We start from the raw sequence: 26,938 nt of genomic DNA, 5'->3' as shown, positions 1-26,938 counted from the left end.
AGGGATTGTAAGTAAAAGCAGAATTAATACTTCATTGCAAAGACAAATTTTATATTTAGACACAAATTGTATTGAGTAGTCTGACACAGCTGCAGATTTTAAAGTATCACCAAACTATAATACCAAAAATCAGTTATAATATGTGTTGTGCTTCATCTCAACATCCCATGTTTTAATGCACTTCAAGAAACTGTGTTTTTTCTGACACTATTGTTAATTGACAGGAACAAATGCTAAGTTACGTTATCAGATCACTGCTGGAAACACAGGAGGAGTGCTTGATGTACAACCAGAAACGGGAGCTGTTTTTATTGCCCAGCCACTGGATTATGAAGAAACGAAAATGTATGAGATCCACTTGTTGGCTTCTGATGGGAAATGGGAAGATTATGCAGTTACCATCATCAATGTCATGAATAAAAATGACGAGTCTCCGGTTTTCTCTATCAACGAATACTATGGAAGTATAATTGAGGAACTGGATGGGTTACCAGTCTTTGTGCTTCAGGTAGTGTACTTCACGGGCTTTCATTGATTATAATATTTCAGTGAAAGAGCGCAGATTACTCTGGTACAATTATGTGAATAATAACCCAGCACATATCTATTAATGTAATGTAGTTTTACTGGGTATTTTTGTCAGTTGAAGAAGAGAAACTGACTTTTATGGGAAAAAAATTACAAAGATACAGTAAGCAAAATAAGCAGAATGGATCATTTGTGATCCCAAAAACCAGATCATGTTATTAAAAACATTAAAATGTTATTTTAAAGTAGCTATCAAAATGGTGTAGTTAAATTTCTTCTACAAATATGAAAAAATAAAAGGTGATTGTAGTAGTATAATACACTACATTGTTATTGTAGTGTGAAGGACTTTTATCTACTCTCAATTGTCCCACCTCTCAATTGCCATCTAATGCGCACATATTAATAGCATGTAATATACTTTTGTTTGGACTCTGTTAGATTGTAGAGGCATGCAAAGTGTAATGTAATCATTTTATAATTATTGTGCCTGTTTTCAATACTTTTTCAGGTTATGGCAAATGATCCTGATAGTAATGTGGATGAAGGAGATTTGAGTTACTCATTGCATGGGCATGGTGCTGCTGATGTTTTCACAATAGATGAGAACACAGGAAGCATTTATGCACACAGGATGCTGGATCGGGAAGAGAGGGCACTTTGGAGATTTGTTGTATTGGCTACCGATGAAGGTGGAGAAGGACTTACGGGATTTGCTGATGTAATTATTAATGTGTGGGATATAAATGACAATGCACCCTTGTTCACATGCATGCCTGATGATTGCAATGGAAGCGTCTTTGAAAATTCCCCTGCAGATACATTAGTCATGGAGATGAGTGCAGTTGATCGCGATGATCCAAATGTAGGTCTCAATGCTGTTTTGACTTACAGGATAACAGAGAATGTGAAAAACGAGTTTGGTACTGACGTATTTAATATCGATCCCAATACTGGTACTATCCATGTAGCAGGGGGAGCTATAGACAGAGAAAGGACTGCAAGTTACTTTCTTACTGTTGAAGCAAGAGATGGGGGAGGGCTAACAGGAACTGGCACTGCCACCATCTGGATTGCGGATGTCAATGATCACGTACCTAATTTTACTAAAGAGATGTGGCAGGCAGCTATTCCTGAAAACAGTGCCATTGACTCAGAAATTCTCCGAGTGTCTGCTACAGATGCAGACCATGGGGAAAACGCTCGCTTAACATTCAGTATCATCAGGGGAGACCCAGATCAGAAGTTTTATATTGAGAATGACAAAGAATGGCAATGTGCCACTATCAGACTGAAAAAAAACTTGGATTTTGAGAAAGCACATGAAAGACAGTTTAATCTGACTATTAAAGTGGAAGATCTTGATTTTTCTAGTACTGCTTTGTGCCTGATTGAAGTTGAAGACTCTAATGACCACAGTCCAGTTTTCCATTCTCAGCTTATTCAGACGAGCCCTGTTTTTGAAAACACACCTGTAGGTACTACAGTAACCACAGTGAGAGCTACGGACGAGGATTCTGGTTTGAATGGGAACATTATATATTCTATAAAGCCAGATTCGGATCCTGTGAGGCAATTTGTCATTGACCAACATGGTCATGTGATTGTGGCAAATAAACTAGATCGTGAAGTCATTGAGAAATACAGTTTAATCGTGCAAGCTTCAGATCAAGGGACACCTGCTGAAACTGGAAGTGTTACGGTTTTAATTAACTTGCTTGATGTTAATGATAATGGACCAAGGTTTGAGGCACCATACATGCCAGTAGTTTGGGAAAACATGTTGAGGCCTGAAATAGTGTATATGAACCACTCATCAAAACTGCTTCATGCATATGATCCAGACGGCAAGGAAAATGGGCCACCGTTTACATTTTCATTGCCACCAGATTATCAGAATTCTTTGGATTTTTCTCTTACTGACAACAGAAATGACACTGCAACCATAACTGCTTTGAGGTCCTTTGACAGAGAAAAGCAGAAGGTGTTTCATCTGCCTATAGTTATAACAGATAGCGGGATTCCAGTTATGAGCTCTACAAACACCTTAATAATAACAGTTGGTGATGAAAATGACAACTGCCATGAATCTGGCCATAAGGATATCTATGTTTTCAGTAACAAAGGTAAGTGTTATCTGGAGTAGTTCTGTATTGGGCTGCTAATTTTGCTGTTCTAGAACAGTTTTCTATTTTTCCTATTATTTCTATTTTTAATGGATCTTCCACTTCTGTGATAGACCACAGGAGCCTGAAGTGGCCAAGATCTGGAACAGCTTAGTGGCTTCTTGCCCATTTCCTGCTCTTGGTCATGTCCTTCTCTTCCTCTTTTTCTGGGTTCCAATTGTGTGCTGTGTGAAACAGTGGAGTAGCAACGACACTTTATGATTTTCACTCCTGATATTGTGATTCTTCTTTATTTTTTTAATTCTGAGAATTTTATATGGAGTTGTATTGATATAGCTTGCATTGTATTGGGTTGTGTTTGGCCTTGATGCCTTCCTGTGACATCCATAGTGTGCTCACCTCTCCAGAAGTGGCAGAAATCAGTGACAGGCTATGCATTGTTTTAAGAATCTTGGATCATAGCCATCACCAAATTAAGGAGGAATCTGGAAATAATTATCACAGCAATGAGTGCTGTGGAATATAAAGTGCACCCAAAAGCGAAAATTAAATGCAGATTTATTGTAATTTATCTCAACAGGAAAATGGTCATCAACAGTGCTTGGGGAAGTGTTCGCACCAGATCAGGATGAGTGGGACAACAAAACATTTCTCTCTGAAGGAAAACTGTTCAAGTGAGGATTATATTTGTGTCAAAATCAATAATACTTAATGCTTCTGTAATTATTATACTCACCAGGTATTTCTTTGTGTTCAGGATGTACACAAAACCAGGATTACTGAGCGTATTAAGGAATGTACCTTTTGAATGTACTTAAAAACAACCAACCAAACAACAAGAACAAACCAAAAGCAAACAAAACCCTGGTAACTAGTTACCAAGAACTTAATACATGAAATGATTTTTTTTGTTGTTGTAGTGAATGCAGGGTCACACCATGATGTTTGCTTTTAATCTTTAATTTCTTAATACGTACACATTCTGTAAGACCCAATTTAAAAATTGGCAGAGTTTTCACTGCCTGTCACTAACTGTTAGAGTTGATGGAATACAAATCACAAATTCCAAGGGGCATAATAGAATCATTTCATTAAAAGTGAAAGCAAATTCAGTGATCTCTGTTGATTCACAATTGCACAGGAAAATCGTAACTCTTAACTTGCTGGAGTTAGTCTATTTACCAGTAGCCATTGGGCCTGTTTCCATTTTGGGAGCTTTCTGTGTCATAGTAACGTTCGTGGAATATTTCGATAGTTACTAATTACTGCCCCTTTGAGGTGGCACATGAAAACCATGTCAGAGATTTTGTACTGACTTTTTCCTATTCTGAATGGACAAATGATAATCCTGAATGACTTTGTGTGTTTTTGTCAGTTTCTGTTTTCGTATAGACCATAGATGGGTATGTTGAACCCCACAGTTACAGCAACTCCTGTGACTGCTTGCTTTGATTCAGGATAGGGAAGGTCTAGAGCTTTGGGAGTGGAAGAAACATCTTTGTATAAGCTCTGCAAATTGTTTCTTTCTTTGCTGAGCTATTTCTGGTTGTTGATGTTGTTTGTGGATTCCCATAAGTTTTGATCTATAGCCTTCATAGCAACATTTAAGACCTTGTGAATTAAATTAATGAGTAATGTAAGCTCTCAGTTTTGGTTTATTAAGTTTTCCTGATTGAAGGTTTATGTCTAGGTCTTTCAGATTAAATCAGAGAACTGGTTCGTTGATGATGGTGGATAATGCTCCTCAAGGAATATACAACTTAAAAGTCAGAGTTTCTGATGGACTTTGTCCTGATGTTATATCTACAGTACAAATCCATGTCAAAGAGCTGGAAAATGAAGCCATACAAAACTCAGCCACTGTGCGTCTGTCAGGTTTGTTTCAGCTCTGGCTGAGAGTTTAGATCATCTGCCTCTGTATTTGAATGATTTATTTTATGATTTTGATTTAGAAACTATAGTAGGGCAGATGCACTTTCCTGTATGTTTCCATATTGCTAAGTAAGTTGAGATATTAACCTCTATTTCATGTTTATCTATTTTTTGAATCCCAAACTCAGATGTCACTGCGGAGGAGTTTATAAGGAGTGGTGAACGTGGCAAAAACAGATATGACATGTTCAAGGAGTTACTGGCAAAAATGTTATCAGTTCAGTTTAGTGATATCATTGTCTTCGGTTTGACGAACATTGATGGAAAACAGGCAGATGTAAGATTTGCAGTTCATGATGGCTCAGCGTATTACAGACCTGAGAAACTGCATGCTGAGGTGGCAGCATTTAGAAATGAGGTATGTTCTTGGGTTGTTCTGTGGACTCAGTGTTTGGGTGAATGACACAGATTTAAGGTACGTATTCCAAACCTTAAACAAACCTTAGTGGAAGAATATGCAGGATCTGCAGGTATGTTTTTTTGCCTCACTAAAGACAAAAAAGATTGTCAAACAAATGGTAAATTCAAATTGACTTCCTTCCGCATAATCCCAAGCATGCAATGAGTGAACTCAGTTCCAGTAGATATAACAGTCACAGAAAGATGGCTCTGCATTCCCAATCATGGTACAGTTCCCTGCATTTGCTCCAGTTTCATTGTATAATCTCTCAGACATGATTTCATACTCTGATATCTATCAGAAGAATCCTTAGAAGAGAAAGTAGTACTGTCGTGCAGAGAATGTCTTGAATAGGATAGCTTTTTCAATGTTCTAGATGCTGATGGAAATACCAAATCTTCTGCTTGTGGTTAGAGCCTTATAGTAGAGGCTTGATGTCACCCAGATTGAAATTCTGCTGTACAAAGAGATGGCAGTCCATAGAAACAATCGTGCTGGAAGGAATATGCAGGTTAGAACAGTTAAATTAGCTAAGTTAGATGGAGACAACTAATTATTAAACTCATCAAAGGATAACTCTTAAATACGATGGGATGCCCCCTCTCATATTTTCTGTTAGAGAGGGAAATAGTTGTAAAATATGTTTTCTTTCCCTTTCGGATGACACCTAACTCTCCTACTATCTTACCACTTTCTGCATGCCCACTGACTGACTTACCCAGCTGTAATCTATCTTGCCCCACTCTAGTTGAATTTAATACATGGTACGTCTTGTGGAATTTTCAAGAAAAAAGATCACCACTTCCCATGAGTGTCAATACATGTCTGTATGATTCTTGGAACAATATCTATCTTACCACCTGCCCACAAAGGTGTTAAATAGTGTGGAATGTGGGAATCTACTCGGAGACCAAGCTGGAAATATGGGTGCTATTCATAAAGTGTAACACCTGTTTCTTTTCCTTACATACAGAATTATTGCAACAATAGTGTGGAAGATTGCACAGATTTCAGATATTCTGTGCCATAATATATGGCAGGTGAATTCATCACTGTGGTAACAAGGGATGGCTTCACATATTTTAGAGAAAAGGTTAAGTTAGTATTAATTATATATAACCTCTTGATATTTAATTAATAGCTCTAGTGACTAATCACCAACAATCCAAAGAAAACCGATCATATCTGGAGAATTTCTGCAGATTTTTGTGAAGTTTAGCTATAAATAAAGAAAATAAGTAATTAGCACCGGAATTATTCATTGAATTGCTAAATAAATAATGTGTTTGCATTACTTCCTTGGGATGTAGCTTTACAGCAACTGTTTTTATTTAGCAGTAAAAATAATCCATTCTAATACTGTAAAGGAGCTGAGATTGTTTATATACACTCTGCTTTCCTGTAATGGTACTATACAGCTGTCTAAGACTGCATTACTGACTCCCTGCTAATGATGATTGATGTGAGCAACAGGCACCAGAGTGCCCTGACAGGATGCATAGTGTCATTATAAAGTGTATTTTTTGCCTTTGGGGACATGATTTCAATACATATTATGATATTGGATGATATTTGACAAATGATTATAAAGGTCAGTTTTCCTAGGGTTGTGCATTCAGATGACTGTAAAGTAAAACAGAACAAAAGCTTCAGTATTTATGTATTTGTTTTGGTCTTTTCCAAGCTATTTGTAAAATATTTGTCATTCATTTTATCATTTGAAAAAATATGTATTGAGTGTACAGAGAAGAATCTCATGTTGTTAGCGTTACATTTGTATATTTCCATTGCCTGTAACTATGCCATAGTGAGGCCTAGCCACTAAATGCATGTCATTCAGTGTGTTTGAATTCTCAAATACAAATCAAATTATGAAGCTTTAGGCACATTTTTAAAATATCTGTTTGTGGAAACACTATTATTATATTAGAAGTCGTCTTTATTTGGGCCTTCAGATGCAAATTCCAATTAGTGATAAAAATAAGGAAATAGCAAAGATTAATGTGGAATAGAATATAATAACCCATGTGCTGAGTTGATTACATTTTGTTTGAGACAGTTTGAGGTGAAATACAAGCATAGGGTGTAAATCAGCAGGCTGAATCCTAATTGCTGCAGACTTGCCAAGTCACCGTCCAGGAACATTCAAACTCTGTTTTCCCTTAGATCCAGTCAGCTTTACAAGTGAGCATTTCACAGATTGACGTGGATGAATGTAGGAGCGCGAACTGTAGCGAGGGCAATGGTTGTATGAACCACCTCGCTGTGAGCAACGTCCCGACGGTGGTGGATGCAGGGAGCGTGTCGCTGGTCTCTGTGACAACCACCATCAGCGCCGTCTGCACCTGTGCTGCCAGGAACCGAGTCCATCAGCCTTGCTCCTCCTACGCCCACAGCCCTTGTCTCAATGGTGGGATGTGTATTGACACTTTGAATGGTTACAGGTGAGGAAACTTTCATTGCACCCCTTTTCTTTCTACTTTTTTCCTTTTGTTTTTAAAGTGCCCAGTGTAGCTAACAAGATACAGCTCTCATAAAATGATGAGTGCAGTGCTAGCTGAAGGAGAAAACCTGTGAGTGTAGTGGAGTGTAAACTGAATGACAACAGTGTCTTTACCAGTGGCCCAATGATGGTTGCTTTAGTCCTGGAATCGATGGAAATACTGCAAGAACAAAAACTCTGGGAAAAAAACGGTGGCGTTATGAACACGTCTCACTTTTAAGGGCATTTTATTCAATAGGAATTAAGTAGCAGCAGGACAATAGGGAATAGAATGTAGTGAAAACAATGAGCAGTCAGGACTTTAGAAAACATCACATGGGAAAATTTCTTTCTTGTAGCATCAACTTACATCAGCAGTATTCCTTTGGTGAAACTACACATTTTATTTGAGCCGAGTTCTCCCTGCAATAAATTGACCAACTGATGTTTGATGTTTCATTTTGCTTACTTAGCAAAATAGTTTGTTGTTCCCAACATCGTGGTCTCAGAAATATTTCTTGGATGCAGATTGTATGGTGGCTAAATGTTTTTTGTATTCTTAAGGTATTTTAATAATTGCTGAGCACCTCTGTATACCTGAGATGGCAAACATAATTATTTCACTGTGTGACTTCAGCCCTACATTTATTGCATGGAGAACCAAAGAAACAGTTGAACATTGGGGAATTTTGACATTTCTTTTGTTTGTGCTATTTCAGATGTCTTTGTCCTGCTTCGTTTCATGGACCAGACTGCCAGCAGACTAAGCACAGTTTCCATGGAAATGGTTATGCATGGTTTCGTCCCATCAGGCCTTGTTTTGAAAGCTCACTTTCTCTAGAGTTTATTACCACAGTTCCAGATGGACTTCTTTTATACAGTGGTCCTTTATCAAATCCAGAACCTGGGAATACAGAAAACTTCATTGCAATAGGTACTGCTGCAACTGTGTGGAAAAAATTGTCTTTTGGAAATGTGTGGGCTGTGAGCAGCATTCAGTCTTTCCACCTGATGAGATGCTTTATTTTCTGGGCTGAAAATGTTGGAAAATATTTTGAAACATATTTTGAAACATTCCGTAACAGGTCTTTCTTTTTTTATGTATTGCATTTTTACAGCCTGCAGCTATGGTGTTGGTCTGTTACAGAGGAAACCAAGGGGAAAATAAAACGGGCAGATTTGTATATTTAAAAATAATACCCCCAGGAAAGTTGTAGTGCCATAAGGGAATTTAGGTTCTTTGAAGATAGCTGTTACACAATTAATGCAGACTTAGTTGTATGCCATTCTTATCATAGGAAAATTCGTACACGAGTAGAACTCACTGCTTGATGTTGACACATATCTAAAAGCAGTAGCAAACTGCCTCTTTTTTGTGAATTAATTAATATTCAAGATGCATGACATAGTTGGTGCTTTCTTAATTATTTGAATGGTAATGTTGGATATTGTTAATCATTAATCTCTTTTGCTTTATTTTACAAGTACTTGTAAATCTGAGGAGAAGTTAGTAAAATCTGCATGTGCTCATTTTAGAGCATTATAAAATTACAGATTGCTTATCAGGAATTTGTTCTAGTGTTTGACTCCTGACAAAGAAGTAGCACAATCTAAAGTAGAGAAATAAAAACCATATTAAATGAGTATTTTTACATAGTAATGGTCAGACAATATGGTTATTTCTATACTGAACCTTCTGATTAGCAAGAACCGTTAAATCAGTACATTCGCCAGCTGTGCCAAAATATCCAAAATAGAAGGAAACTTGTAGCTGGATGTGATTTATTTTTCCTGTGTTGTGTAAGAGCTCTCCAGTGGCATTCCTGTGCTGAAGATGAGCCATGGCTCAGGTTCTGTGATGCTGCAGTTTCCAAGTCACCTGAATGTAACAGACAAAAAATGGCATCAACTGGAAGTGAGAACCAGTGGTCAGGTCAGTTATTTGATTTTTCACTTCAGAATGCTGGCATTTACCTATGCAGATACATGAGGGTAGAGAAAAGAGACTGGATAATTCTATGTATTATTCTAACCATCCTTGTAGATTTGATGAGTAATATGAATTTTGGGAAGGGAGCATTGTCAATTTCAAATCTACTTACGTTGTAATCTTCTCTATTCATGGATCAGAGGATCATTGGAATGCTGAAATCAATTACATATGTGCAAAAAGCAGATAATTACTTACTTGCAAATGCAGTTACAGATTTTGTGGAAATGGTTGAACTAATCAGAGGTAAAAATTAAGTGCAGAGGCAAGTGCTTTTTTTGTTAGATGATTCCATTTTGGCTTTCCTGTTTTTATTGCAAGGTGGAAAATGGGAAAAAATAAGAAAAACCAACATTTTTTGCTTTATCTTCTTAAAAAAAAAAAAAAAAAGATGATGAAAAATTGCAATCATTTTGCTTCCTGAAACTTAGAGTAATTCTCAATTCAATAATCTTATGTTTTGGCGTAGGATGTTCGATTCATTTTGGATCGCTGCAGCACTGCTGTTGTTTCAGAGATCGAAGGAGTGGGCAAATGGCTGTCTGCTGACGATCGCACAAACTGTGAAGTCCTTGGGTCTGTTCCCCAAAGGGCCAGGTATGTTTCCTCAGCTCAGAGGAGTGATGGGGGGAAACTGCAGAGCATAGATGTGTGTACTGTACCTTTAAGACTGCATTGAGCCGACTTTTAAGATTCTGGCCTCTATCAATGCAAAACAGTCTTTGTTCCTGCAGTACAGGAGGAACATGCACACAAAAGTTGAAGGAGAACTTGGTGTCTAGGTTGTTATAGCTTTTCCTGACCTGAACACAGACATTTGAATTGTAATAAGGTATCCCACAGTTAAACTCCCAATAGATTTTGTCACATTTAAGAAAAAATAAATTACCCTTAACTTAGAAGGGCCAGAGTTTCTGCTTGCTGACTGGCTGTATTTCAGAGACAGAAGTAGATAATATTTGGGTGGCCTGTGTTCCTTGGAAATGCAGTATAGGTGTTTATCTGTCTTATTATGTAATGTCTTTGTTTGAAGATAAATTCACATCTGCTTTTGTTATGCATACCGTGCCAAAAGGTATTTGAATGGGAACCATGTTCTTCAGCTGGGCGGTGTAAAAGAATCGTTGCCATATTCCTACCCACAGCTGCTACACAAGCACTTTTCTGGTTGTTTGCGCAATTTCATCTTGGATACCCAGGTAAGTGTAACATTTTGCTTTAGCAAAGGAGAAAATTTCATTATTAAATTTTTAGTAAATTTCTCTTACTGCTGAAATTATTGCTTCCGTTAATTTATTCAATGCCCTTGTGCATCAGTGTAAAATAGAAAATTCTGGATTTTTCTGTCATAATTAGAATAGCTACCCTGAAAAAATGTTTCTTAATTACAGACAGATGTATTAGAGCCCAAACCTCTGCCTTTGTTTATCCCCTACATTGTGCAGTTGTTTTTCATGCTGCTTTGCCTGTTCTGGGAACTCCTGAATGGCAATGGTGCGATGGTATGTTTGTGCCAGATGTGTTGTTCGTTAGGAAATATTAGGCTTTGTGGTTTTTTTGCTTTCATAGTTAAGTTTATTCAAAGCAAACTACAGTCTTGATGTTTAATATTTAAAAATTGGACTTCCGTTAAAATAAGTTAAAATTTCAGTGTCAAAAAATCAAACAGTTTCTTAAACAGTGCAGGTGAACAACAGACTAACATGGTATAGCTAATTCTGTTTAAGAATGGGGTGCAAATACTTCTTAAATTTTCTTTTGAAGGTATATGACCTCCAGACTCCTGCAGAGTCCCTGAACAGCTTTCCAGGCTGCACACTTACTGATGGGAGCTGTGAGGCCATGGGGTCTTCTTCCTGTGGCGTTCATGGGAGGTGTCTCGGAGACTGGGGCTCCTTTGCTTGTCACTGCTTGCCTGGTTACTATGGTTATGGATGTGATAAAGGTGAGGTCTGCTTTTCTGTTACATTACCGATAGGTTCAGTTTACCATACAAACTTAATACAAACTTACAGTGTTTGCAAGTAACGATTGCTGAGAATTAGAACTACACAACTGGAATTGGAAGTTATGGCTCTGTCAATGTCTGAAATAGATTTTGCTGGGTTCAGGGATCTATGCTTTTGGTACAGGATCATTCCTTAATGGCTTTAGCCCTTATGGAGCCAACGTTTGCAGCAAAAAGACAACTATAGAATAGCAGGTTGTGAAAATTGGTTGTAGTGTTTCGTCTGCAGTCTCTTCTTTTGACTTGGTCAGAGCTTCTGCTTTCCTGCTGTCATCCTGTGTGAGCATCGTAAAGAGGATCAAGTCAGGAGGGAGATCACCTCTCTATGGGGGAAGATGAAGTAGGAGAGTGACTGGGAATTTGTGGAAATAGATGAAAGGACATAGCCAAGTTATGTCTCATGGATCCCATGCTCTGCTCTACAATAATTTCTTTTACTTTCAACTCTTATTATGAAAGTAATGGGAACGGTAACATTTCCTTCACCCTACAGAATGGCTTAAAGGTCTTTATCCCTGTCTTTTTAGTTGCCAAAGAATACACATTTGGGCCAGGAAGTCACATTCGCTATCAGCTTCCCATCAGTGTACCTGCCCGCAGGACACTGTTCGAAGCCATGATTAGGACGCGGCAGCCTGACAGTGTCATCACAAGCATGTTGTCTCGAAATAAGGATGAGCACATAACACTGCAGGTGAGCAGGTCATCCTGGACAGTAATAGCATAAAGTTAAATCGATGCCAGCCTTTATTTAGCCCAGAGAAACTAATCTAAGAGTTGGAAATAGAACTCAAATCCTTAGGCTAAGCACAAAAACCTTTGGAGTTCTTTTTGTGGGTGCTTAAGGATCTGAATCTTTGGTTAAGACGTTGACCCTACAATCCACTTTGGAATCCCACTGGATTTCAAAGGAATTTAATGCCTGTTACAGTGAAGTGGAGTGTTAGCTATACAGAACAGCAAGAGTTATCTCTCTGCTCTGGTGTGCTGTTCAGCCACAGCCAGGAGTGGCTGATTCTGCATAGATCAGACCCCGCCAAGAAAGCTGCCTGTAGCAGTTCTAATGGTGTGGGCCTCTGAAAATTACATCCTGTTCCACTTATACGTACCACTGAGTGAGCTGTCTTCTGAGCTAAGTTGTTATTGTAGAAGTGATGCATCAGATTCTCGACCCTTTGAAGAACCCCATGAATTTGTCTGGGAGAAGCAGGGTAAAATTGCTCTGAACTAATTACGTACTACTGTGGGTACACAGCTGCCAGTGTTTAGGTTGTATAGTTCAGAAAGCATCTGAAGTAACTTTACATTATAATGCAGTCATCTCAGTATGTGCAGGGTAAATGTTCCCTAAATTTAAAGAAATACATATTTAAGATTGATGACTATGTACATGTTTTAGTTCAAGTAATGTGACAGTTACAGATCATTATCATCTCCGGTGATGATTTTTCTTTTCTGTCCTACTGGTTTGTTAATTATCCACAGGTTGTTCAGGGATTCTTAGCGGTCTCATATAATCTGGGTGATGGAGACTATTCTGTAAGCCTTCCATCCTACAACATTGATAATGGTGAGTGGCATCACATCACACTGGACAGAAATGACAATGAATTTACTCTTCGCCTTCATGAAGGAGGTGGGAAGAGAGAAATTCTGAAAGCAGCAGGAGTGTACAAAGAGATTGTGATTGACCCCAGCAGCTTGGTCCTTGGAAGCACCTACCCATTTGATCTCAACAAGAGTTTTCAAGGTAAGGAATTAACAACCTATGATGTTTGGAATAAGAAAATGAAGGTTTATTGGTACCACATTGGCATACTGAGAGAGGACTTTCCTATTTATGTAGAGCCCATACTAAGTGGATTTTTTGTGTGACAATTTGCAAGAGGGACAAATAAACTTCTGACTAGGAAAAGCTACAGCAGGGAAAGATGTGCGCATACTGCTAGCTACGAGATTTCAGACAAAGATGGTAACCTCCTCCCATGACTGTATATAGAGCATTTGTAACTGAGATCCAAACACAAGGTATACTGCAACATTGAAAAATGTAGCAAAATTACCACAGTATTTGGACTTCTCTTTTGAAAACACAAAGGTCTGCAGCAGCAGTTGGGTTTTGTAGAAGACACTGGGAATCTTGATCAAAACTTTGACAAATTCTGTCAGAAAATAGAGGACAGTACTAAGAAAGCTTAGGTAAACTCAGTCCTAGATTTAAGCTTTGGTAGGCTGGGTCCTTTGCTAAACATAAATTATGCCAAAGCTTACAGCTGCTTCGAATCATTCTTGCTGAATGGCCTTTAAAACAGTCTCTTTGTGTCTTGCCTCAGGATGTATGAAGGATGTCAGATTTAATAACTACAGGATCCCACTGGACACTCACACAAAGGAGCTGGTGTCAGTATTAAGTGCCCGAGGCGTCACAGAAGGCTGTTCTTCAGAGGCGTGTAGGAATAACCCTTGTAACCAGGAATTTATTTGTATTGATTTGTGGATGATGCATGAATGCAGGTAATTAATGGAAATGAAAGCAACCTCAAGATTCAGGTAGGAAAGGGTGGTTGCTGGAGAAGCGTGCAGCTTGAAGACTGCTACTCATAAAATTGGCTGAACTATGGTGAAACACTGAAGAGCTGGATGCTGCATAGACGTCAGGTTACTTAGAGAACGCTATCCTTTTAGGTGCTGCTATTAGCTGGTGTAAATCAGTGTCTTCACTGATTCTGCAATGATTTTGGCTGCCTGTCTTAACTGAAAAATGTTTAGAGAATAGCAAAAAGTGCAAAATGTTTCAAAACCCTGATAAGTGAAATAGGGTATGTTAGTATTGCGGTCCACTCAATCTAGCATGGCTATCTCTCTTGAGGCTTGTGATGTGCAGTTGTAGATGTGCTTTCTTTTGCTCGTACATGACTCTTACACCTTTTAAGCTGTGACCTTTGTTCCCTTACAGGCCTCTCAAGTTGAATTAAAAGCACCACATCATTCAGCTAAGAGTTTTGTGTAGCTGGGGCTGAGTTTAGGAAAACCACTCCAGTTATAATTCAAGTTAGCTATGCTGTGAAAATATACGCTTTAAGCATTGCTGACTGGCACTGGCCACACAAAGGGAGTTTTCTAGAAGCCTTTTTTTTCCTCTGGAAATTCACGGATACAAACACAAAGAACATAGCATAGCTTTTCCTGCTGAAAGAGAACTGCATACTGTGGCCCTAATACAGCTTTTTGTAAGATGGGTAATCTTGCAGAAGGCAGTACAACTACCTGAGTTCTGAAAGCCCCAGACAGAAGGGCTTAAAGTTGTGGAGCTCGCTCTTGTATGACTGCTCTAGAGAAGACTACAGTCCTGTAGTTACTCTAATACAAGTAACTTCTAGCAGTTTCTTCAGCAATTATACAGAGTCCTCAAAGACTGTTCAAAAGTATTAAGTGATTTCTTTCATATCTACTTTTCTCAAAGCTTAATGGTTTTGTTTTGCTTTCATCTTTTCAGTTGCCCGCCGGGACACATGATTGTGGAGAATGCCAGTGGTAGACAGTGTGTCCTCACTGCATGCGCGAAACGGCCCTGTAACTATGGTACCTGCATCTCGCAGTCACCAACCAGGTTCCAGTGCCACTGCCCTGATGGCTACACTGGACGCAACTGTGAAATCACGTTGGCAATCTTTCACAAGGATACAGGCCTGACCTTTAGTTCCATGTTTGCCATCTGCATTTGCTTTTTGGCACTGTTAGGTAGTTATGGCAACTACTTACTGTATTACCTCTGGTGATCTCGTTTATCCATCTTGTCCTAAACAGTCATCATCTCATCCTCATGCTGAACAAAAGTTTTCTAATGGCAACTTGACTCTGCCTTGACGACTTTGCCATGGTCTCAGCTCCATCAGCAAACTCATTTCTCATCCCCATGTACATATATTGCTAAGTGAATCAACATTTGATAGCTATGGAAAATCTTTGCAGTTTTATTTTCTGCACATTTTCACGTTATTGTAAAGGAACTGTTCAGATGCGTAACCAGAAGCAAATGCAATTGAACAGAAAGAGGAAAAAATGCTACCAAACACGCATTGTTTGAAATACTACTGATCATGAAACATTTTTCAGTCCAGGAGAAATATGCGGTGTGATAGGAATGAACTTGGTTGAAAAGAGCAATCTCCTGCATCTTATCCAGTTGTGACACAACTCACAGCTGCTTTTTGCTTCTAGAACCATTTCTGTGCTTCGGTATTTGGTCTCAGAAAGAAAAGCCAAAGGATCTCACTACGGAGGAAGGTTCACATCTGCTAGTCCTTCTTATTTACGTTTCATGAAAGTTTGCCCGAGTAAGGACACAGGATTTTACTCATAGGTTTTACAATTTTCATTTAGTTCAGAAGTTGTAGTGAGAATATGAAAGTTTATTGAGAGCTATTTTGAATTTATCTGTAGCTACAGGAAGTACCACCTCTTTCCTCAAGTCTGCTATGTTTGCCATGCAAATATGAACAGCAAATAATGTGGAAATTTAACTGGTTTCACAGCATTTAGAATCTCAGTTACTTGTCTTTGAGATCATTATACTAAAGGAGGTTTTTTTTTTTTTTTTTTTTTTTTTTCTGTGACAGAACAGTTTTATTGTGACTTTGTGTTGCTACCTGTGCTTGAATGAACCTGACTGAGAAATCCATGACAGTTTTTATATAGTAATCCTACTGATCTTTCAGGGCTAAATTACACACCAGGAACAGTTGTTTTTAACCAAGTCGTGTGTGTTGTTGTGAAAGATGTGGTTAACTGTGGTACTATCACATATCTGCAACTTTTGTTAGGAGAAATTTTAATAAAGTCACTTTTCTCAAGATTTCAAGTGCCCTTTCTGTTATATACCTTCCAGAAAGTGGTAGTGCATTATAAAGGGACTTGTAAGTGCCATTTTGTTACACATTTGTAAATTTCCAGTAGATTAGAAAAGCTACTTTTCTGACATCCGAATACATCTCTGAAATTCAAATTTGGAACCATTTTGCTAGTAAAGCAACACTGGGGTGGCTTCACCTTGCTTCTGTATCACAAATAGGAGAGATGTAGAACATGAAAAGCCTTCTTGAGTATCTCAACATCAGCTCAGCTAAATAACAACTGCCGAAAATGTGTGAAAGAACGTGTTATATTTCTGGGAATCCCAGGGGAAAAACATCTCAAATGCACTGATTCAGCTTGAAGAGTACAGGCACACAGCAGTGCGGGGAATGGGCCTCAGTGTGCCCTGGTTTCTGTTCAGAGCTCGTGTAGATGCCGTTACAGAACTGCACTCTGCGGAAGACACTCTGTAGGATATTCTGGTTTGTTTAATTCATTGCTGTGTTAGTTTGTGGTACCAATGGTTTAAGGTCTTACTATGAGCTTTTATCTATTTTTACAGAGTTGGTAGCACACTAATACACAAATTTCTATTTATACAACGTTCAGTATCTTGCATTGAAGTTTTCCAGCTGCCAATGTGAGAAATGTTTAAATTGATAGATGTTAAGGCAAAATATGTCTTTTTTCCTATTAGTATGTGTAAAAATCATTTCTTCTTTTGTCTTGTCTTCTTGAGCTTCATTTCTGCCTAATTGTATCTGTGACTTTCAGCTCATTGTTATGTGCTGCCCCTTTGTACATTTTCTCTTAAAATGTTTAACTCAGTGCAGTAAATAGGTCTCTGAACACCATTTGTGGCATTCAGTTCTTCAGTGAGGGATGCTCTTCAAAGCTGTACTTTAAAGGCATTTTTAAAAATACTCTCTAAAGGCCTTTTCTTCTGTCTTTCATGTTCACTTGTAACTACATTGAAGAGTGCAAAAATCAAACATTTGTTGAGAAATACAAAACTACAGCCCTACTGCTTCTGATTGTACACCAGTACTGCAGTCCTCATGTAGAGTGGCTGATGTCTTATACAGAAGTACTGCAGTGTGACTATATTCTGAATTCTGTTTTTTGCTCCTGTGCATTTACACAGTTCTGTTCAGTGCTGTCTTCTTGTGGGCTCGCTGGAAGCGTCACAAAGGTCTGGTCGGAGGAGTTCACCATGCAGCTGCACATCATGATGATCTGGAGGACATCAGAGAAAATATCCTCAACTACAGTGAAGAAGGGGGTGGGGAACAAGACCAAGTAAGGATCACTGTATTACATTACTGTTAAAAGGGGACTGGGGCTCACCATGCTAATGAAAATGTCTATTATGCTTTTCCTTTATAGCTGAGGACCTTAGCCTTTGATCTGCTGTTTCATTAATGCAATTGATAGATCAGTTATTTGCAAAGGTTTGTATGCAGGGGTTCATGATTTTTAAGTAGATAAGTGCCTGTCAATTTTTAATTTGCCTCAAAGCAAGTGATCCTGTGTGCATCTTTAAAGTTCTGGTAGCGTGAGATTAGCAGTACAGAGCTATCAGCTGGTGTCTGATTTCATGGCTTGGGAGGTGCTGTGGTTCTCTGGTAAGTCCTGCTGTAGTACCAAGGGCTTGAAAGAGCCTTATGTGAACTGTTCTTTATTGACTGTCTCTTCTCGGAGAATGGAGACAGCATTTTGTCTGCTATTCCAAATGCTGTACTTGTCTTCTCAAAGATCTCTCAGTGACACAGACTTTACTTGTTAAGAAATTCAGGAACTACATTTGTTTCAGGTAAGCCTTAAAATACATGGGGGCAGTTGTGGAAAAACAGGGACATTTTTCCATGTGATACAGAGAAAGCTGTATGCATAAGATTAACTTATACAGTGTTTTGCAATTTTGCACTCAGAAGGTCTATAGATTGAAGAAATCTATAGTTACCACATGTCTTGTATAATTACTTTTGGAGAGTGCTTAAAATACACTGCTTGTTTTAAGCAGTGAAATCAAATAAACTAATGAGCTAATGATCTTAATCTGAGGTTATTACTTCGTTATGAAGACATGTTGTTTTGAGTAAAGCCTCTGCAGGTTTTATACTCTCCATCGTATTTGAATAGTCAATGAGATTGTATAGTAGCTTACACTTACTGAGAATATGCCCAAGATAGGATGTGCTCTATAGGTCTTAGTGTCCCTCATGAACAGTATCCATTCTCTGGATGAGTGGAAGTCAGCAGCTGTTCTGTTACAGCCCTGTCCCAAAGCCTAGTCTTGCCATTACATGGCTTCTTGATTGCAGATGGGTTTTTCTGAAGCTGTTCTGTCCCTGACTGAAATTCAGCAAAGTGTTGCCAAGATTAGCTAGGAATATCTCTTGTAAGAACGCTGTGCACATTTCAGTGTAGGAGAGTAAGTGGAATCTTCAAATCAGCTCTGTTACTGATGGCTACTCTTCAGATGAGCAATATGAAGAATCGTTTTCTCTAATGCTTTGTCTCATGCAGCCTGTTAGCATCCTTCTTTTGCTTGTAAATATGTTCAGAGATACAACTTTTGGACTGTAGAAAGGTGAAGGCTACTGTAGGACAAGGCTTTCAGCTAGCATAAAGCTTTTGATCCATTAATGCAACTAATGTGTACTGGTAGCTTTAGTGACAAGAAGTTGCACTTCAGGAACTGCAGCAAAACTATCAGGTGGCATTAACTGCTTCTTCACGAGGAGAAGGGAAACTTTTTTGGGGTCATAGGTAGCCCTTTGGCTTTTACAATCATGCCATTTCCTATTAAGATCACTAGCACTTACTCCACATGGATAAAACTTTTAACAGAAATCACACTAGATGTTTGAACTTGAAATAGCTACTTGTGAACTATCCTTTCTCAACTTGATTGCAATCTTCAGTGTGTTCAAGGATGAAAACAAACACAGATCTGAGTTTGAGAACAGAAATTGGGACATTTCCGTCATTCTTATTTGGCTTCTAGTAAAGAGTCAGACTTGATTTTGAACCTAGTGTAGCAGTGCAGGCTGCGCAGGTGTTCCTCAGCCATTCTCACCTGGTCAGTGGTTTTTGGCTTTCTCATGCTCATTGTAGATGGCAGAGTTAGCTGAACAAGCCACTCCTCCATGTAGAGTTCACCTGAAACAGACTGCCTCGGGATTGTTTCTTCTTTCTGTCCACTAGAACATGAAAAGTTGGGACCGCTAGAGAATGTTAATGTAATATGAATGGTTTCTCACTCCAGGATGCATACAACATGGCAGAACTGCAGGTGTCTATTCAAACCAGCCCAGCCTATTCCCTCTACAAGAAGAAAGTAAAAACAACAGAACAGAACTGCTTCTTTAATGCTGCATCTCCAAGCATGCAGGAGCAGACCAAAACATCAGTGACTATGCGAGCCTCTTTTACAAGCAGAGCCCTTGGTCAGTACTTGTCAGATGTTGTTCGAGATGCTGACCACAGTCCCCAGGCTGTTCCCCACGACTCACTGCAGGTGTTTCACACCGAAGGAGAAGGCTCGGTCGCTAGCGGTCTCAGTACCCTGAGCTCCTCTGAACCAGATGAGGGTATAGTGTATGACGACATTAAAGAGTGGGGACCAAAGTTTGAGAAATTAAGTGAACTCTACTCACATACAGATGCAGAAGACCAGTAGATTACCAGCTGTACTATTTTCACAGTGTTTGGAAGGGACTGTGAAGGACAGTTTTTCATGCTCTTGCTACTTACTTTCAAGGATTATGCACCATTGCCCTTCCTCCTTCTTTTATTTTTTATTTTTGAAACAACTTTCCCACTAATGGGCAACAATTTGCACTTAAAATACTTAATAGTAGGAGCTTATCTTGGGACAGTCTGAACATTTACTTTTGGGGATAAAAACTAAAGGAAAGAAAGCATAGAACAATGGGGTACTTAAAATGAAGAAATTAAAATGGTTTTGCTTACAGTTGCATCAGTAGCTTGTTTAGGGAGGTCTAGCTTTTATTTTTGTTTTATAGGCTAGATTAATTTGCACATTTTCAAATGATAAATGTTCATGCAGAATCTTGTTCTTGCATGTATTTGCTGACACACTTTTCAACTAATGGTTACATGTTTTGGATAACATGGCATTTTCTTCTGGAAAAGGTAAAGGCTATTTTTACCCATGCCTGGTAATTTTGATTCACAGAGGGCACATAAGTTATGGTATTATCGTTTTCCTGATATATTCACCTGTGAGGAAACATTGGTTAATTTATCTTGTAATGGTCACAAGTCAGGTATGTCAGACTCTCAACATCATTACCAGAGCAGTCACAAACAGTGAATGAAAAATGAAGTAAATGGAAACTATGGAAAAAAAACCAAAACAACCTATCCCTTCCTCAAACAGCACTAATTGTGTCTGCACACCTTGTGTTCTTGCCATAGCTATGGATATACTGTCATTTTGCTTGCTTTTAATTTAATTTAGCTTGTAAGCTCCTTGGGGCAAGCAGTGTCTTTTTATTTGCCTGTGAAGTGTCATGCATATCTAAAGCACCATATAAATAATAAATAAGCCTTCTGAATATGATGTCTCCTCCTTGCATATGTTTAAGGTTGACTAAAGTTTGGACTTCTATTGAGTTATTCCTCTCTCAGCTTTGTTCAACCACTTCCACAGACACATTTGTGCACCCTGTTCTGGCTGAGGAGGAGCTGAGGGAAGCAGCTGATGCTGCTAGCTGATGTATGGACTCAAGGTCTGGGTACACACTCAGATGTTACAGCTGAGTTTTCCATACAGACTGCTGCAAGCTGGTTGGGGCCACAGGCCAGTACTATTCTCAGAAACAAGAACTTTTTGCAACTATTCTAAGAAGAAAATCGTTGACTTTACATGCATGAATTACTCATGTTGTGCTCCCTACAGGCCTCATTCTGCACTCAACCCTCAGGCTGGGATTTAGCAGCTGAGACACAGGTAACGCAGTGTGCCCTGTCGCTCTGAGCCCAACGTTCACCATGTGGACAGGACGTGGACCTGTACAAAAGGCAGATGGGCAACAGATTGTCAGGTGCGTTAGGCAGGACAAATGGCACCAAATCCAGTATGTCTCAAAACACATCGTTTTCCTTCCTCTTCCTCTCTATCCAGTTATCTTAATTCATTCTCACATGAATGCCAAGTTGAGGTTTGCAACAAAATGCAGTGAACAGCACATTCAAGTCCCTGAGCTTCTCAGAAAAATTATAAACATGCTCACCTTCCCAGGAAAGTGCCCGAATAATCTGATTACAGGGTATTGTGATAGAGCTCAGTCCTGTTGAAGCTCTAAGACATCTGTAAAGTACTTAAATGGTCATTGAGAGTAGAAGCAAGCCAGACCAGAACTTTGTAGCTTGGTCACTTTGAGCCATGCAGGCAGCTGGGTTGCTCAGTCACAGCTGTAGAGTTGCTCAGGTTGAGAAGTCTCATTTCCATTCCCTAAGAGGTAGTTTGGAAACCAAGCTGAAGTCACTGCTCTACTACTCCTTTCCCAATTCCAGCTATGGTACTGATTTGTAAACAAAGAAATAAACAAACCCTCAGAGTTTCTCTGTTTGGAACTACAGTTTGACAAAGGTTTTTACAGAATAAAACAAAAAGGTCAGAAAAAACATCTAAAAATGCTACATGAACTTGTGTAGATAGAATCTCAGCGCCTTCTCATTTGCAGCTGTCATGCTCCATTGAAGGCCTTCTTTTCCTCTTTCTAGGGATTACTAATTAGTTCAATTAAAATTTATGTCTTAATTTTCACATTGCTCTTGTCATTACAGTGCAGTTTTTGAAAGCACTTGTTCCATATATTCAAGACACAAGAATTGCAGCTCCTCTACAAAAACCCTTATGATGTCTCTCTAGAACAGGGACAGCTGGCCTGCCACCAGGAAGCTTTGCGATGAGTGGGGAGGGGAGGGAGAAAAAATTTAAATAAACATCACTGGGTCCCTAGGTAGTTGGATTTGCAGTAATCTGGTACTGTTATTAATCTTCTTCCACATTCTTCACAGAATTTAACATGTACTAAGAACATTTTATTAAGTATAAAATATTTGTAAAGGTCTGAAATTTAAATAATCATGTGGATATTAGTATTTAATCTGTCTGCCTGCCAACTGCATTAATCTTCATGTTTTTCCCCTTTTAACATAACATTCCAAGTATGTAACATGTAGCCAAGCCATATGAAAGCTGATTGCCCTTAGGTCTGACCTGCTGGCTAGCATGCTTTAGAAGAAAAATCATGGCTGTAAAAGAAGCAGGGTTAGGACGAGCAAGCCGAGCAATTTCTTACTTACAGAAATGACAAAAAAAAAAAAGCCACAACCATTTCCTGGGGACTTGAATAGTGTGCAACTTCCTACTGAGAGCTGTTGATGAATGAAGACGTTTTGAGAAACCTGGTTCTCTGGAACAGGGAATCCTATCTACACAAGCACAACGTGTCACGATTACATTCTACCAGTTAAATTAATTGTACTTAATTAACATTGGTGACAAAACTCTCAAAAAACTCAAAGAGCACTACTGTACGTGTGAAGATGCCTGAGAAAAGTAAAAACTGCTGAAAAATTATTTTCTTCCCTCAATACAAACTGAAATAAAGCAGATTCCTTAACTGCAACTTTCTTAGTCCATCCCACCATAAAAACCAAAATATCTGATTTTCAAATTACACAATTTATTTAGTACACACATCCCTTTACAACAACATATAAAATAACTGTATGTTAGATCTCACCAACAGAACTTTGAAACACAAAACAAAAATATACTTACAGACCTCAAGGGCTTTTCTCCCCTAAAAACATTCCGGCTACACGATAACGCTTTGTCTCTGTGATCTAAAATAGGTCATTCAACGCTTACCATTCCACTGACAGTGCACAGCTTAACGGTCCTTCCTGACAATAGGTAACACAGACAAGAAATCATGATGGTGTCATTCACATAGCCACTTTTTGTAAGAATTTTGTGAGTGCATTGTGAAGAGGGTTGTTCTTGGGTGTGCATCGTATTTAATACAGTGAAACAATGATGCCGCAACAGCCACTTGGAAATAAGGTGCATCAGGATAATGTGGTTCAGGAACAGATAAAGTTATTACAGAACAAAAAAATTGCACATTTTAATGCAGTAAATATATTTCATAGTAAGTACTCGGGAAGTAGAGGAAATCATAGCCAGACAAACACACCTCCTGGAGGTCTTCAGTACTTATGCCCAACCTCCAGGAACACAAAATGTAGCCCTTTGTACCAGGGTGCCCCAGCCCAATGCCTTGGCCAGCAGCCTCCCCAGCATGCCTTGCTGCTGGCAAGCCTTTAAAGTCGACCAGGAAAGCAGCTGCTTGTTGCCTCTGAGGGCTGTGCTGATGAGCGTGCCTCTCCTTGGAACTGGTAGGTGCTTTTGTTCCTTGGCACTTTCTATTTTGCTGTTGTAAGATTAGCCTTCTAACTGCTTTACTATGGGGTTATTTAAGTGTGCGCTTCCATCTTACATGTTTCAGGTACAGAAACTGTTGGAGTTATTTAAAAGTGTCACAAACTACCCTGGCCTTAATGGCTGCTAAATGCAAAAGCTGAAAAAATACTTTGTATCTATCTAATGTTTCAAATTCTTGTGTGCTCCTTTGGGGGGATGTTTGTGTTAGGAGCAGAAGTTGTGTTACTGCGTTAGTTCTGCATCAGGAGAACCATGGTTTTCGTGCCTCACTTTTGTTTTTTATATTTTTTTAAAAATAAAATCACTTTGTAGTTTCTACAAAAAGGTTAAATTTCTCCTTTGGCAAAATTAGAGGATGCGCTTTTGAAGAAAAAGAGTCTATTTAAAAATACTTATTGTTACCGTCTGGACTTCCTAGTCTCAGCTGTTACCAGCAAATAAATTGTTAAAATCTTGGGGTACCACAGGAACTTCAAATCTCTCACTTCAATGAGAAGTTACTGCACCTTTAAAGAAAGATCCAACCCCTTTTTTAAAATAAGACAGTTCAGTCTGGATATACTTTACCTTACATGTGCTTGTTTTCAATTACTGTAAGGCACTCATTGAGGAATTCACTGACCCATGCTTTCAGCAAGAACAGGCATGCATCATTACAGGCCTAATTAAAGTTTTAATACTGATTAAAATGTTTTATTATTGTATTATGTTAAACTGCAGTGGTCTCCAACCTCATTAAGGGATATAGAACAGAAATTATTCAGGAGTTTCAGTTGCTCAGTTTAACAACCTAGCCACTGTCAATGTTTGATTTAAATACAGTCTGATTAAAGTACGCTTTCTTTTTGTGTTAGCATGGAAGTACAGAGAGATGTTGAACATTGTTTAATGAGTATTTACTGAATATAAAATTGTTTGAGCATGTGACAGAACTATCTCCATCTCTGCAGTAATTTACCTTCGTACCACTGAAAAGGGAAAACATTTAAATCATTTGGAATTGGAACACAACTCAGTTGTGAAAGCTAATCTCATTACACATATTGATTAAATTAAGTGTGGAGTTTGCTATCAGTAGCACTTTAAGTTTCCCATCATTAGAAATTAATTGCAATGGTAATTATTATAACAGAATTATTTGCACAGGCCACAAACACTCTTATAGGTGTTCAAATGTTAATTCAACATTGGCCTAGAGGCACTTGATTATTACAATTCTGTTTTTTGTAAGAAATAAATGACCCTAGTGGATATCTAATTAAAGTTGGAGAGTACTGTTAGACTTCCAATTAGACTTAATCTCTAATTTCAATATAAAACCAAAGCAGTGCTAAAACACAGTAAAAGTAACACATCATCTACATAGCATTTAAAAAGTCAATACAATCCACAAAGTTCTAGCCTGGTAAAAAGACAAAGGCTACAAACAAATCACAAAATCTCAGGATTGAGGACTGCCTTCATTTCATCTTCCAAATGTATTTTAAGTAACCATAGTCTGTTTCTTAGCCTAGAGGGCATGGGTACGGTGATTTCTGTGACAAAACTAAAAGCTCTGCATCTGGAATGAAGTAAGGCAAAGCTCTAATACCTAAAAGTTCCTGTCAATTTTAGGGGTTAATTTTTTTTTTTTTTTCTGTGAACTTGGCACTGTTCAAGTTGGGTACCCTACTTCTGAAATTCATGTGGGGGGGAAAATAGGTCCCCTGCAGTTCAGAGAGCAAATACAGAAAATAATACAAGAGTCCAAGCTGAGAAATTTGTTTTTTGTTTGTCCTGAGCATTCTAGAAGGATATTTTACAGGGATACATGCAACATGTATCAAGCATGCTCCAACCTTAATTTTCATCAGAAATACATGACACTCCATCATTAAATGCTGAACATGATAAAACAGTATGTTTCTGTCTCGCTAAAAATGCAGGACAATGATTTCTGCAATCACACTCACAAACTTGGAAACTCATATCCACATACATTCCCAATGAATTCAAAAGAGAGGCACTGAAAGAGCATACAAGACCTGTCAGATCAGATTGTAAGATTAAACCTTTTTTTTCTTTTTATAGTATTTCAAAGATTCACATAGATAACACATACTCAGTATAGAAGAGCATGACCTGCTTTTGTTGTATTTCTGTCACTTGGTAGTAAAAATGCACAACACTGAGCAGAACTGCATAGGCTGCAGTGGTCATGCACGCTGCTCATTTTGTGTGTCTTTAAATTGGTTACAACTGGAAAACAGTTAAATCCTATGTATTCAGCAGGTCAAATTTTATAATCAAAATGGTCCCAGCTATCATTTATTTATGAATCTATGAAAATTTTGGCAACATCAAAAAGATTATCAAAACTAAAACTGTCTTAAAAAAACCCAAACAAATAAAAAAAGAATTGCAGTAATTAAGCAAGAAACCGTCAATGTAAAATGTCTTACAAACGTAAAATGTTTGTAAATTTCTGCATTTTTTAATGTGGGTCCTAGCATTAGAGTACTGAACTTGAAGCCATTGTTGGAAATGTTATTTATGCTTAGCAAGTTTGTAAACATGGAACGTTTTGTTTTGAAACACTCTAGTGAAGTGTATAGTATAAGAAGGCAGATTTTTTTTAATTTCCTCACAGAAGCGAGGATACAACGAAGGCTTCAGATCAGGTTCATTCTCTCCCAAACCATCCATGATCTGTAAGGAAATTGAACAGATTTGTGAAATATCTTTAGCCAATTCAGTTGCAAGAAATAACAAGAAACTAAAAAAAACTTTGACACGTTCAGAGGGTCAGACTGGACAGAGTTGTTAAGAAACTCTCTGTTGAACAAGAGAAAGTAAGATTTACTGTACCATTGTCTCTACTATGGATAAAAGGTTAATTTGTCGGTGGTAAATACCTGCTTTGGGTAACGTGGTCTGCTGTGGTTCCATGTCAGTTCTAGAAAAGCTTGAAAATTCCCCTAACACAATGGAGTAATACAACTGTCTACTTTTCCTGAGGGAACCAAAGCTATGAAATGATTTACCTTGTGAAAGGGAGCACTGTTTGCGTATTGCTAACCTGAAGCTCAGCAGGAAGGTATTGCTTATTTTGTGCAGGCTGAATTTCATCAAATACTGGTAAAAAGCAAG

General features: G+C 38.4%; 3 protein-coding genes across 4 annotated transcripts in view; 2 read left to right on the top strand and 1 right to left on the bottom strand.

Annotated features, from left to right (window-relative positions):
• LOC110404525 (neural-cadherin-like) overlaps positions 1 to 16,044 on the top strand; it is a 43,973-nt gene extending 27,929 nt beyond the window's left edge. Inside the window, exons 17-31 of the mRNA XM_021408892.1 lie at positions 225 to 508; positions 1,040 to 2,654; positions 3,235 to 3,328; positions 4,345 to 4,529; positions 4,715 to 4,944; positions 7,153 to 7,430; positions 8,188 to 8,402; positions 9,274 to 9,401; positions 9,928 to 10,055; positions 10,534 to 10,657; positions 11,223 to 11,403; positions 11,994 to 12,160; positions 12,952 to 13,216; positions 13,800 to 13,980; positions 14,963 to 16,044. Of these exons, the coding sequence (XP_021264567.1) occupies positions 225 to 508; positions 1,040 to 2,654; positions 3,235 to 3,328; positions 4,345 to 4,529; positions 4,715 to 4,944; positions 7,153 to 7,430; positions 8,188 to 8,402; positions 9,274 to 9,401; positions 9,928 to 10,055; positions 10,534 to 10,657; positions 11,223 to 11,403; positions 11,994 to 12,160; positions 12,952 to 13,216; positions 13,800 to 13,980; positions 14,963 to 15,245 (4,358 nt within the window). The 3' untranslated portion in view covers positions 15,246 to 16,044. The remainder of the gene's footprint in view (positions 1 to 224; positions 509 to 1,039; positions 2,655 to 3,234; positions 3,329 to 4,344; positions 4,530 to 4,714; positions 4,945 to 7,152; positions 7,431 to 8,187; positions 8,403 to 9,273; positions 9,402 to 9,927; positions 10,056 to 10,533; positions 10,658 to 11,222; positions 11,404 to 11,993; positions 12,161 to 12,951; positions 13,217 to 13,799; positions 13,981 to 14,962) is intronic.
• LOC110404524 (cadherin-11-like) lies at positions 16,753 to 22,884 on the top strand. Its single transcript, XM_021408891.1, has 3 exons — positions 16,753 to 16,789; positions 17,423 to 17,619; positions 19,592 to 22,884. Exons 1-3 carry the CDS (start codon positions 16,753 to 16,755, stop codon positions 20,003 to 20,005), a joined length of 648 nt encoding a protein of 215 aa, XP_021264566.1. The 3' UTR covers positions 20,006 to 22,884.
• The window catches only part of DPY19L3 (dpy-19 like 3 (C. elegans)), a 30,434-nt gene continuing 26,521 nt past the window's right edge, over positions 23,026 to 26,938 (bottom strand). For both annotated transcript variants that reach the window (XM_021408287.1, XM_021408286.1), the window contains one exon: positions 23,026 to 26,497. In XM_021408287.1, coding sequence (XP_021263962.1) covers positions 26,336 to 26,497 — 162 coding nt within the window. In that variant the 3' untranslated portion in view covers positions 23,026 to 26,335. The remainder of the gene's footprint in view (positions 26,498 to 26,938) is intronic.

This window comes from Numida meleagris, chromosome 10, assembly GCF_002078875.1.
Source record: "Numida meleagris isolate 19003 breed g44 Domestic line chromosome 10, NumMel1.0, whole genome shotgun sequence".
Lineage (NCBI taxonomy): Eukaryota > Metazoa > Chordata > Aves > Galliformes > Numididae > Numida > Numida meleagris.
The sequence above is the reverse complement of the archived record's forward strand: the minus strand, read 5'-3'. Positions and strand labels throughout refer to the sequence as shown.